The sequence below is a fragment of the Tetrahymena thermophila genome, assembly GCF_000189635.1.
Source record: "Tetrahymena thermophila SB210 genomic scaffold scf_8254803, whole genome shotgun sequence".
In the NCBI taxonomy this organism is placed as follows: Eukaryota; Ciliophora; class Oligohymenophorea; order Hymenostomatida; family Tetrahymenidae; genus Tetrahymena; species Tetrahymena thermophila.
Window position 1 is genome coordinate 333,690 of NW_002476559.1, and position 12,610 is coordinate 346,299.

The 12,610-nt window shown below is 22.0% G+C and overlaps 3 protein-coding genes across 3 annotated transcripts in view; 2 read left to right on the forward strand and 1 right to left on the reverse strand. All coding sequences in view use genetic code 6, as the record gives it.

Annotated features, from left to right (window-relative positions):
* TTHERM_00002770 (transmembrane protein, putative) overlaps positions 1–2,803 on the forward strand; it is a gene marked incomplete at both ends in the record, with an annotated part of 7,999 nt that extends 5,196 nt beyond the window's left edge. Inside the window, 2 exons of the mRNA XM_001008058.3 lie at positions 7–1,812; positions 2,718–2,803. Of these exons, the coding sequence (XP_001008058.3) occupies positions 7–1,812; positions 2,718–2,803 (1,892 nt within the window). The remainder of the gene's footprint in view (positions 1–6; positions 1,813–2,717) is intronic.
* Positions 2,804–4,001: 1,198 nt separating this feature from the next.
* TTHERM_00003770 (hypothetical protein) lies at positions 4,002–5,828 on the reverse strand (the record flags this gene model as incomplete). The annotated part of the gene is made up of 1 exon (XM_001008059.2): positions 4,002–5,828. One exon carries the CDS (start codon positions 5,826–5,828, stop codon positions 4,002–4,004), a length of 1,827 nt encoding a protein of 608 aa, XP_001008059.2.
* Positions 5,829–9,385: 3,557 nt separating this feature from the next.
* The window catches only part of TTHERM_00003780 (transmembrane protein), a gene marked incomplete at both ends in the record, with an annotated part of 13,073 nt that continues 9,848 nt past the window's right edge, over positions 9,386–12,610 (forward strand). Inside the window, 3 exons of the mRNA XM_001008060.3 lie at positions 9,386–11,621; positions 11,754–12,500; positions 12,545–12,610. The exon at positions 12,545–12,610 is cut by the window's right edge and continues 567 nt beyond it. Coding sequence (XP_001008060.3) covers positions 9,386–11,621; positions 11,754–12,500; positions 12,545–12,610 — 3,049 coding nt within the window. The remainder of the gene's footprint in view (positions 11,622–11,753; positions 12,501–12,544) is intronic.

The window sequence follows — 12,610 nt, forward strand, 5'->3', positions numbered from 1 at the left end:
AGTTAGCAGTTTTTAATACAACAATTAATATTAACGTAACAAGCTCAAATATGAATGAAGCTAATTATATATAAGCAATAGATTCTGCCATAAATAATAACAAGCTAACTAATTAACAAATTATTTCAGAGCTTTCACTTTTTGCTGAAGATCTCAGTCTTAGAACTGATTTAATCTCAAGTGATCAAATAAATTAAAAAAAGATTTAAATTTTAGAAAAATTAAAGTAATTGATTTTACTACTTCCTTCATCATCAACCTTCTCATCATTATCCAATAAAGCAATAGCAAGCTTGATGCCTACTATCAAGCTTACTCTTGATTAACAGAACAGCTAATTAACAAGTTTGCAATCTGCATTATCTGAAGATTGGAGCTAAGTACCATATTAAAATTTGTCAGTTGCTGAAAAGTCTATTAAAAATTAATTAATATTTGACTTTTTTAAAATAATAGATAGCATGGCTAATAGTTCTTAAAGCTCAAATTCTACCTCTTAAAATCTCTAAATAGATATTTCAAATAAATTAGGAGAAAAAATGAATTATAACTCTTTACCAAATGAAGATCCAAAAATATTTTAGGGAAATAGTATAAAAATATAAAGCTAATAAGTAACTGAAAAAAATCTTTGTAATTACCTGTTTTGTAGTAATTTCTAGCCATCAGAAACTTAAACTAAATCTATTATTTATAATATTGCATATAAAACTTACTAATAAAATCCCTACTTAGATGATCCAAGCTTTTAAAATCTGACTTAACAAATTAAATAAAACATTGGAAACTAAACTATTGCCTCTTTTCCAGTAATAAACCCATCTATATTATCATCATCATAAAATCCTTCTTAAAATTCTATTATCAATTAAAGTAGTGCAATGCATAATTTTTAAGGAGCTTAATTGGGAAAAGAGCGATTGGCCTGCTATACAAAAAATAAAAATTAATGGACTTAAAGTGGTTGTAAATTAGTTTTTAATTCAAAAAACAATTAATATACATGCTTTTGTGAGTCTTTAGGTCCTACAACTATTGCTAATGATTTATAAGCTTTAATTTAAAATAAAAACCTTTAAACAGCTTTTAGTGAATAAGGATTTGAAAATATTTCTCATTTTTCTGATTTTTACAAATACATTGCTTTTTGGTTGATAGTTTGTAAAACAATTGGCTTTATATTGCTCTATATTAAAGGAAATCATTTAGATAAAAAGTTTATAAAATATTAAAATAAACAAGTTACAAGCAATTTTAATCAAAGATAAGTTATACCATTACCATTAAATTTAAAATCTATAAAAGAGAGTAACTAAAATATAATTTAATCTCAAAAATAATAAAATGAGAATAACTCTCCTTTTTCTGTTGACTAAACTAAGATTTAGTCATAACGTAAAACAAGAAAAAGATTTTTTTACTCTTAAAATTAAATTAAAGAAGAACAGCATCATGTTTAGAAGAAAAATAAATTAATCATTTAATAAATTGAATATTCAAACTAATAAAAAAACACAAAAGAAATTGAAGAAATTAAGCTTGAATAAAAGGAAAGCTCTCTTTAGAATTTTGAAGATTCAAGTACTCCAAGGAAAGTAGAAGAATAATTTGCTAAAGCAGATAATAAGAGTATATTTTCTAAGCATTAAATAAAAAATGTATTTTTAGAAAATGGAAATCAAATCAAAAATGAATCTAAATATGAAGATTAATAGTGTGAGTCATTAAAAAAAATTCCTTCAATTGACTACCTTTGCAAAGAATAAGCTGTATAATTTGAAACGAAAGAAAATCATAGCATTTAAAATAGTAGTAAAAATATAATTACCCATTCATCAAAGAATATTACTGACTTAAGTTAATTTAGCAGCAATACACAAAAATTTATTTAATTTAGATTTATAAAATAAATTTTATTCTTCCATAACTTTTTTGGAATATTTTTAGTTTATGATAAGGAGATGTCAAGGCCATTAAGATTTTCATGCTTTTATGTGAGATTGATACATTCATTTGCTATTTCTGTTATATTTAACTAGTCTCTTAGTATAATTTAATTGATTGCCGTTTCAATAGCTAATGCAATAATAATTATTAGTTGTCTGAAGTTATTAGAAATTATTACAAAAAAGTTGAGTCGAATTGCTCTTATTTTAATTTTACTATCTTTACTAAGCTTTTATTACTATGTAATTTTATCTGTAGTAAGTGGATAGTAAGTTAGTTCTTCGAACTTCTCTATGCTAACTTATTTAATATTTACTCTCTTTGATTTGTTTGGAATTTCTTTTTTATCTGCTATAATTTAAAGATATTTTGCTATTAGAATGCTCAAGAAATAATAACTACAAAGTTGTTCTCATAAGCTTTTTGAGTTTCTTCACTTGTAAATTATATTAAATAGTGTTATATGATAATCCATATTTTTTATCATAGTAAAAATATTTTTATTTTTTATTTTTGTAATATTTAATTATTCAGATAATCAATTTACTTACTTGTTAATTTTTCAAGAACACATATTGTAAATTTAATTAACTTGGTAAATATTATAAATTACTTAGACTTTTGGGATAATATTATTTCATATGATTATTCTATTATTAAATCACATTTTTTGTTTGCTTTTTTAATTACATTTATTTTGTGTAAATTTTTTTTAGCTTCATTTTGAAAAAAAGTTATCATTTGTTAACCCCTAAAATTTATTTAAATAGCACCTAATACTTAGAGGCCACAAATTATTTAAAAGGAGAGATTAGTTTTAAGTTATCCTAAAAAATAGTAAATTTATGAATAATGACAGAAATTCATTAATTTAAAGTTTGTTTGGCTAGATTCTTCTTAGCTATTCATTTAAAATAAATTGCAATAATTTTCATATTAATCCTTTCTTTTTTTCAATTATTATTACTTCTATAATGAAACATATTTTAAGAAAGATTAAAATGAATACATTTTTAATAAATGTTAATTTTTTTTTAATTGAAACTGATTAGTTTTAATTGTGTGAATATATAATAAAAATGAGAAATTTTTTCAAAATATTTCTTTTAAGTATTAAGTATGGATATTTTTCTAAATTTGACATGTTAAAATTTTTTTTACTCAATTTAGAACAAAAAAATTTTACTATTTTTCTTCAAGGAATAGTTATAAAATTTATTTTTTTGAAGCTATTCCTTGCTATCAAGTCAGCAGAATTTTTGAGATATTACTGTAATTAATAATTATTTTCAATAAAAAAGACTTTAAAGTACATCTAAGTATTAAGTGCAGGGGAAATGAATAATTGTATTAAAAATTAGATTAATTAAATAAATGATTTTATTTTAATTTATATCCTAAAATTCTAATTTAATGATTTCTTAAATTGAAATATTAAATTTTTTATTTGTAATAGATTTCTGTTAATCCACTTTAGCATTTTGGTGGTATTGAAGTATTTTAGAGATGATTAGTAAAATTTTTAATTTATTATGATTAAATACTAATCAAAAAACATAAAATAAAATTTACAGATAATTCTTTATATTTAAAATATAGTGTTTAAAAATACTTTTTTTACTTGATTAACATAAAATAATTTAACATACAGATCTTCTATATCCTAAAGCTAAATCCTAATTTAATATTTTACTCTTTCAACCTTTATTTTAATTTTTTTACTATTTTTATAGATTTATTCTTTGAAAGTCATCTTAAAGATTGAACTCTACATAAAAATAGATTTATTTATCTTGAATATTTTAAAGTAATTAATAAATATTTAAAAAATTATATAAATAGTTAGGTGGATATTTATAAATTTTGTGTAAATCTATCAAATTCAGACTGAGATTATTAAAAAAATATATTTTAAAACACTCTTAGACAGCCAATTTATTTTTGGTTATCCTTTTTAGGTAATTAAATAATTAATTAGAATAATAACTGGGAGATTTATTGTACTCAATTAATTAACTTTTTTAAATTATTATAATACAAATAGATAAACAACATCAAAACTTTTTTATTAAATTTCCTTTAGATATTTTTTTAATACCAATAATTGCTTTCAATGCATATTTGATTCTTATATTTTATTTGGATTAAGTTCCATCGTCAATCAGCTCTTATTCTCTTATGTTAACCACAAAAATTTAATAATTAATTTCCTTGATCAAATTCATATACGCTATTTCTATCTCTGAAACATCTTTACTAAGATCAATATTAAAGCATTATTGATGCAAATCTAAATCTAGAGGACTGTTCTTAATTTAGTGAAAATTCATATCATTTAATTTTAAGAAAAGGATATTATAATGGCTGTGTGTGAAATAGCTATAAAATCCTTTATTTTATTTTTTGTGTTTCCTTTGGCTAGAAATTTTAAATCTTTAAATTATTTTGGATAACTCTTGACTTATTATTTCAGGTAAATTAAAATTTTTTAGTGAATCTGTTCTAAACATGCTTAAAATGTTGTACATAAATAGTTTATTTAAGTTATGAAACTGAGAATTTTTTATATAAGATGAATTTTCTTTCTTATTTCTTATCTTTAAAGCCTATTTTGGCTAGTTTAGCCTTATTTCAGAAAAGTCAAAATTTTTTAGAAAAGAAGCAGAATTTGGTTTTAAACAAAAAAAATTTTTAAATAAATTTGAATGAGATTATTTCTTGTTCAAATCAATAAATTAGTTATAATTCTTGAAATTGTTATTATTGTCGTTAATTGAAATGTTAACTTTGTTTTTGCTATCATCTATATTTAAAAAATTATGATAAAATTGATTATTTATAACTCTTTCTTTATTATCATTTAAATTAATTTCCCCACAATAATTAACAAATTATTTGCTCATACCACTATTTAAATTCGCATAAACGCATTATTTAAATGTAAAATATTAACAATCTAGTTATTATTTTAATTTTAAAGTACTCATTTTAGTAAATTCTCCATTCCTTCTCTCTTTTACTTTTGAAGAAAGATCATCATGAATTTAATGGGCTAATTTTTTTTCATCTTTTAAACCATAAAATTTAAGAAACTCTTATTTAAGGTTATCAATTAAGAAATTATGATTTAAGAACTCTTATTTTTAATTGCGTTTAATTTAATTTTATTCATTAGTCTGCTAAGGTGATGCGTTAAAGCTTTATTTTACTTATGGTTAGTTATGCGAGTTTTTATATTAATATGGAGGAATTTAACTAATAAATTATGAGCTATAAAGACTTTAAATCATTATTTATTCTTAGTCATTAGATGATTATTCATCTTCAATTTGAGTTTCATTTATTTGGAAGGGTTAATTTCCAATACTACATACTATCTCAAAATAACTTCTATCAACATTAGTCAAATTTGTAGAAAAAGAGCAACGTAATTTATTAGAAGCATGTGCATCAAGATCATCTTATCTTTTCATTTTTACTTGTAAAAAGTCTATTTATTCTTCATTTTCATGTATACTTTTTATTATATTGCTTTCATAAAAGTTATGATTGTTTATAACATTCTCATCATTTTTTTCTAAGTGGAAATCTTGCACATATGAAAGCTAGAGTTTATCTTATGAGAATATCTAGTCATAGCTATACCCATTAAGAAACACTTATGCTTAATAGTTTTATATTACCTAGTTTTAGTTATAGATATTTAAATTATTACTGCTTAATACGCCATTTTAGTGCTGTTTTATTGCTATTCTATTGATTTAAGGGGGAAGATTATTTATAACTTAATTATAAGTATAAAAGTAGCTAGGTTAACTTTATTATATTAATTGATTTTATCCCTAATAATTTTATGAAGGGATAAAACTTTAAATAAACATTTTGTTTCTTTTATATTTTAGAAATTTGTAAATTTATTTTTTGGTAAATTATGTTAAATAACTAAATAAAAAATCACCTATTAATTATAGCATTAATTTTAAAAAAATTAATTATAATATAAACAATTTAAATCTTTTTTCTTATTGGTATGTATGGATAGATGGAGTCAGCTTCTATAATATTAAAATTTTTGAATTATATTTTTTAGTAAACTAAATTGTTATTAAATTATTAGATAATAACTTAAAAAATATAATAAATTATCAATTTTTTTTTTCTTTTAAAATATAAATTCATTTTATTGTAAATTTAACTTAAAAAGAGCAAGTTTAAAATAATTTATGGTAGTGAAAACACATTTTCGTTTTAAATAATTTTCATAAAACCTTAAAAATATAATATTTATTCATCTATTACCACATCTAATATTTTATATTCTTTGATTCAAAAGCAAATAATCCTTTTTTATTTGGTTTCTGATCTTAATATGCATTAATTATTTAAATAAATTTAATAATTAAAGAATCCATCCTTGATCTTTTAATCTAATAGTTTTTTAAATTAATCAATTAAAGCGATGATATTTTTATTAAAAGTAAGTTAAGAAACATTTCATTTCGATTTCTTTACGCCTTCTAATTACAAAAAAAATATTTTTGATTTCATTTAGCATATATTTTAATTTAAAATATTTCATTAAAAATATTAAAAATAACTAAGTAAATTATATTTTATTTTAAAATTATTTAAGCAAGCAAGCAATCAATCATAATTTTCATTGATAGTATTTTTATACATGTATCACTCCATCTACTTTAGTATTTTATGATTTTATTAATCTTTTAATTTTTGCAAAGCAAGTCTAGAATTATATAAATGTCTTTTCTATTACTTTCTTTACTTACATCTGAAATAAATTCATCAAAATACAATATTACGATTAATAATAAATCTACCCTTCTTCTTTTAAAACTACAAATTCATGTATTAATCAGAATATTAGAGCTTTTGTAAAAGATGAGCTTAATATGAATTAAGATAAAAACTAAAAACAGAGTCATTATTGGAACTCAAATATCTTTTGAGGAATGTATGCTTGAATTAAAATCAAACATGAGCCATATAAAATTTAATTTAGTCGAAAATAATGTCAGCCTATAAGAAAAAATATAAAAACTGAAACATTACTTTTGATCAAATTAATGCTTTTACTGCTCATAAATTGATTGTGTTGTCCTAATAGAATTATTACAAATTTTTGATGCTTGGAAACTTGAAGGTTACATGAAAAGAAATATATCAATCCAATAAATAAAAAGTAATAAAATACAATTATATTGATTATCTTCACTTGATTTTTAAAAATTAGTTTTAGATGACTTATTATTATTTAGCATATTTAATAATAGTTTGATTATATTTATCTATTTTAGTAAGGTATTTCGAATGAATCGATATCTTTCAATTAAAGTAAACTGACTATTAATATTTTTTATTAAATTTGGTCTTGAAAAGTTTTTATTAATAAACTAAATAAAAAATACTTTTTATCGAAATTTTAAAATAAGCATAAAATACCATGAATTTATAAAGGTAGAAAAAAAAAATTAAAGTTAATTAAATATCATATCCAGTTTTTATTTTATTTTAGACATCTGTAACATTTTATAAAGGCAAATAGAATTCATGCTTTTAGTTATTGTTGATATTCTAGAAATGATCTAATAACATAAAATTATTTTTTTCAAAAAGAAAAACTGAAAAAAAATAGCTAGTTAATTACTAATTTATAAAATAAAACTAAAGTTTTTAATGGAATACAAATCAAAGGCTTATTACTTAAGATATAAAGAAATGCTTATTGAATTAAGAAAAAAATAAATTATAATTACTTAAAATAATAAGAATTGTATTCAGGCTTGAATATTTTGATAAACATCTTAAATTTTAGATTTTTTACAGTAATATTTTACAAAGACATACTATAATCAAAAAAACATAAACTTTATAGGAATTTTATTCACTAGTACTATTTTAAGTGGTATAAATGTAATAAATATTTAAATAATTATCTTTTGTTTATTTAAGTAATTTTGTCTTTTTTAGTTTTTTTTACATGATTTATTTTTTTAAATAATTTATAAACTCAATATTTTAAGGTAAATGAAATATTGGTAAAATAATAAATTATCTAATGTTTTTAATTTCCATAATTTACTTTAAATTCATTTTTCTTGAAAGTTGGTAGGTTATCTTTTAGATAAATTCATAAAAATAAAAACTAACTTTTATATATAACAAACACTATAAACTAGATTAATTTTATAAGTAAAAATTTTTTAAATTTGGCGTAAAAGTCTATTTTTATAATTAAAGTGAACTTTTTTTAAATTAAATTTATTCGGCTATATTCTGTATAGCTTTAGAGTATATGAAATGATTCTAGAAGAAATTGAGAAAGAAAATAATATTTACTTTATTAATATGGTTAAGCTTCATAGTAGTGGTAATTTAGAAAATTGACAACTTAAGCAATATTAAAAATGTGCAGAATAGGTTAGTATTAATTAATGTTTAACATAAAATCAAGGAGTTAACATGCTAGTTGTTAATATATATTTACTAAATTTTTCTTTATTTTATTTGTTATAAATTAATAATAAAATACGAAGAGAAGGTCACCATTTTATACCATTTTATGGTGAAAGTAGTAATAATTTACATATTATAAAGTTGTAAATGGAATTTTGAGTTATTTATTGTATTTTAATTGAAATAAAATATAGATGGTTTACTTTTTTTATGTGAAACTTTTAACTGAAAAATAATTTTTTTAATCGTTTTTAAATACAATCTATTATATAAGCTTACTTTTTTAAGCATTCATGAATATATTAATTAATATAAAAATAAATAACTTCTTAATAGCATTAATTATGTAAACTGTATTTTTCTTTGAGCATTTTAATTAATTTATAATTTTAATTTTCCTCAGTAATAAAATATTTCATAACTTTTATCACAAAAAGTCTTTTCAGTGATAGAGGGCTTAACATGATAACTCAGCAATTTTAGAGATATAAGTTTTAAAACTTTTATTTTGTCAGCAGCCATTAATTAATAATTAAATTGTTTCTTCTTTCTTAGTTTTTTTTCATGAAGTTTAAATATTATTGTTAAGTAACTGAGATATATTTTCAGGTAAATGTATTTTAACAGAAAATAAATAAATTAGTAATTACTATTCTTTTATTCAATTATTTATTTTAGATTACATTTTTTTTGAAAAACAAGTGGTTGTTATTAAAATAAAACTTTATAGAAATTAAATTTTATTATTTACGTAGTAATAAATGTAAGGAATATTAGACAATTTATTTGTATAATTTGTATATTAAATGTAAATTTATATACCAAATAAAACTCTTAATTAATTTTATAATATAATATGAAGCAATAAGAAATTAGAATAAAAAACATGCTATAAAGTCTAATTATATTTTTAATTTAAATCTCACATTTTTATGCAACCTGGTATACTATTGAAGGGTATGGTATGAAAAGCTTAGTAAGAGGGGTTGGCTCTACTCCTCAGAGCTTTACTATTTAGTAATAAGACTTCAAAGACGCTGTTATTGTAGGGTATTTTAAATTTAACACCTTAGATCCAAATAAATAGTATTCTATGATGAGGTACTAGGTAAGTCAAGAATATACATTCTTGAACTATTATACTATTAATTATTCTCCATACATACTGATATAGATGGATAATGATAATCAACTTGAACTTAACTAACAAGGCCCAGGAATTACAACAGGCTATTGGTATTAATTTGGTTTCGGATTCAAATAATCACTTAATATTTACTATTCTGTATGGCAAGGATATCCTTAAGGAGCAATAGTTTATCCTACTTACTAGTATAATAATTTTTAATTAAGATCAGATATTACATAGCTTACTTTATGTATTATTTGTCCTCCTCTTGAAAATAAATTTACATAATTTGTTGGACAGTATTCATCAATAAAAATGATCACAGGTTTCTACCCTCAAGATATATATAAATTGCTAATAAACGAAAACAACATGAATGATCAGTTATTGAGATCAGCATTTTTTATAAATGATAATGTAATTAACTACATTAAAACATAATACTACCCATTAACTACAGATTTAAGTACTAATTGCACTAATTCTACCAAATTTTACTTTGATGGAATTTGTATTGATCCATCTTAATGCTAGAACATAGTCTATTTTTAGACAACCTAATTCGGATCTATAAATAGTGTTTTCTATAATTCAATAAAATTAAAATGTGATGTTTGCTAAGATTATTGTCTAAATTGCGATAATAAATCTATTTGTTTATAATGTAAAAGTGGCTATGTGCTTGATACTACAAATAATATTTGTAAAAGATGTCCAGTAAATAGCTTCTATAATCCATTAAATTCTCTATGTTTATCTAATTGTCCTAATGGATATTAAAAGGATTATATTAACTAACTATGTGTTCAAAATTTTAATCCCTTTTATATCTTACTAAACCCTTTGCTATATCCAAGAAATTTTATTTAAAATGATGGATTTACTTTGATGGATACTAATTTGTAGATTTAACCTGATTAATATACCTAATGTTGGCTAGAAAATCAAAGCTTTGGGCCTTATACTATTTTGGGAGGACAAAATAATCTCAATTCTAACAAAATTAATAAAAAAATTCTTAATTTACCCAAAAACTTTTAAAAAATTATTACTTTTTAAGGTTTAATTTATAATAACGGTTAATAAGGTGATTTTATTTTAGAAGTTAATAATAATTTAGTAACCTTATCATCCTTTACTAAAATATTCACTAATTATTAACTTTGTGACGATAATTAATCTGTTAACTTCTACCAATTAACTTATATTATTAATGACTCCACAACTAATCTAGATATTAATATTTCATCTAATAAAAATGGATGGGGAATCAGAAACTTTGCAATGAACGTCACTAAATGTCATTCCACTTGCAATGATTGCACAAATGATGGCAATCCTTGGTCTTGCACTACTTGCTAAATGCAATAAACTTCTATACAGATAAATAAGAATTGTGCATGCAACAAGGGATAGTATACTTAATTTTAAAATTGCTATTCTTCTCCTTGCTATACCTGCTCTAACTGTCCACCAAATTGCTTGTCTTGTGAAGATCAAACTGGTAAATGTACTTCTTGCGCTACTGGATATTCTATCCAGAATGGATTATGCATTATTAACAGTTCTTGCTCTAATTAATACTCTCAAGATCCTGGTTCTAGCTACTGTATAAGAGCTAAAGATTAAGGGATGTCTTTTTTCGTCAAAGATAGAATTTAGCTAGATTTATAATTTTGGTACTATACTGGTTTATCTGAATAGTTTAGATAATGTTATAATAGAAAATATGCACCTTTAATTTATGGTACATAAAGTGTTAGCTTAATCATGTAGTTACCTTAGTATTAAAATTATCATTATCAAGTAGAGTTTTAATTTACAGCTATGAATGTAGATTATTTTGCACCATCAGATTATGTGAGTTATTATATAGATAATAATTTAGTGAAAAAAGTAAATTACAAATCAAATACTACTACCAGTTTATGCGAAGATATTAATTATGGAGAAACATAGGTTCCAGAATCAGTATTTTAACTCAAAAAAGATGCAAATTTAAATTTCACAATCGGAGCTTATTTGGTTAGCTCTAAATGGTTCACATTAAATGACCTTACAATATACTATTGTAAAAAAATTTTTTTCCTTATTTTGCTTTTATAAATTATTTTTATTTTTTAGAAGATAATACTTTAAATTTGAAAAGGTGGGAGGAAGGGAATTTTATTTAATCTAATAATAATATTTTTTAAATTAATAGAAAGATGTCATGCAAGCTGTACTAATTGTTTAAATGGATCTTCTTGTACTTCTTGTATTTAAAATTCATAACCTAATGCAGCCTTAGGTAATTTTTGTTATTGTAATGATGGATTCTATTTTGCTTATGACTGGAATACAAGCTCTGGACTCTGTCTACCTTGCAATAGCTTTTGTAAAACATGTAATGGACCTAGCATAACTGATTGTATTATTTGCTAAGAAAGCTATAAGGTTGTCAATAATATTTGTGTAAATGCTTGTTAGGTTAATTAATTTTGGGATTTTAACTTACATTAATGTGTTAACTGTTCAGATTGCTGCTCTAGTTGCAATGGGACGTCTAACAGTTAATGTTTGTCGTGTTAAGATCCAATAATGACCTTAAATTCTAATGTTTGTAAATTTAATTCAGATAATAATACTTGCAATTCATGTAATACAAATGTTTCTAATTCTCTTTGTGGTGGAACTTAAATAAATCATGATTTTTGCATAACTAAGGGTTGGTTGAGTTACAATAGTAACACATGTGTTAATTGTTTTACTGCTGACTCTAATGGAAATTGTGGGGGTAGTAGTATTTACAATTAGCTGTGTAATAAATATGGATATTACTATTCTTCAACATCATCTTAATGCCTTTCATGCTCATAAGCTTTTGGAGTAAATTGCGGTGATCCTTCAATCGCCAATGTTTGTAAATAAAATAGGTGGATTTATTAATCTCTATCTACTTGTATTAGCTGTAATTTATAGTAAAGCCCACTTTGCTGTGATGTTACTTGTAAGACTTGTAATGGCTCAAGTTCTAATAATTGCTTAAGCTGTTTTGGTTCTATGGTTCTTTTCAATAAT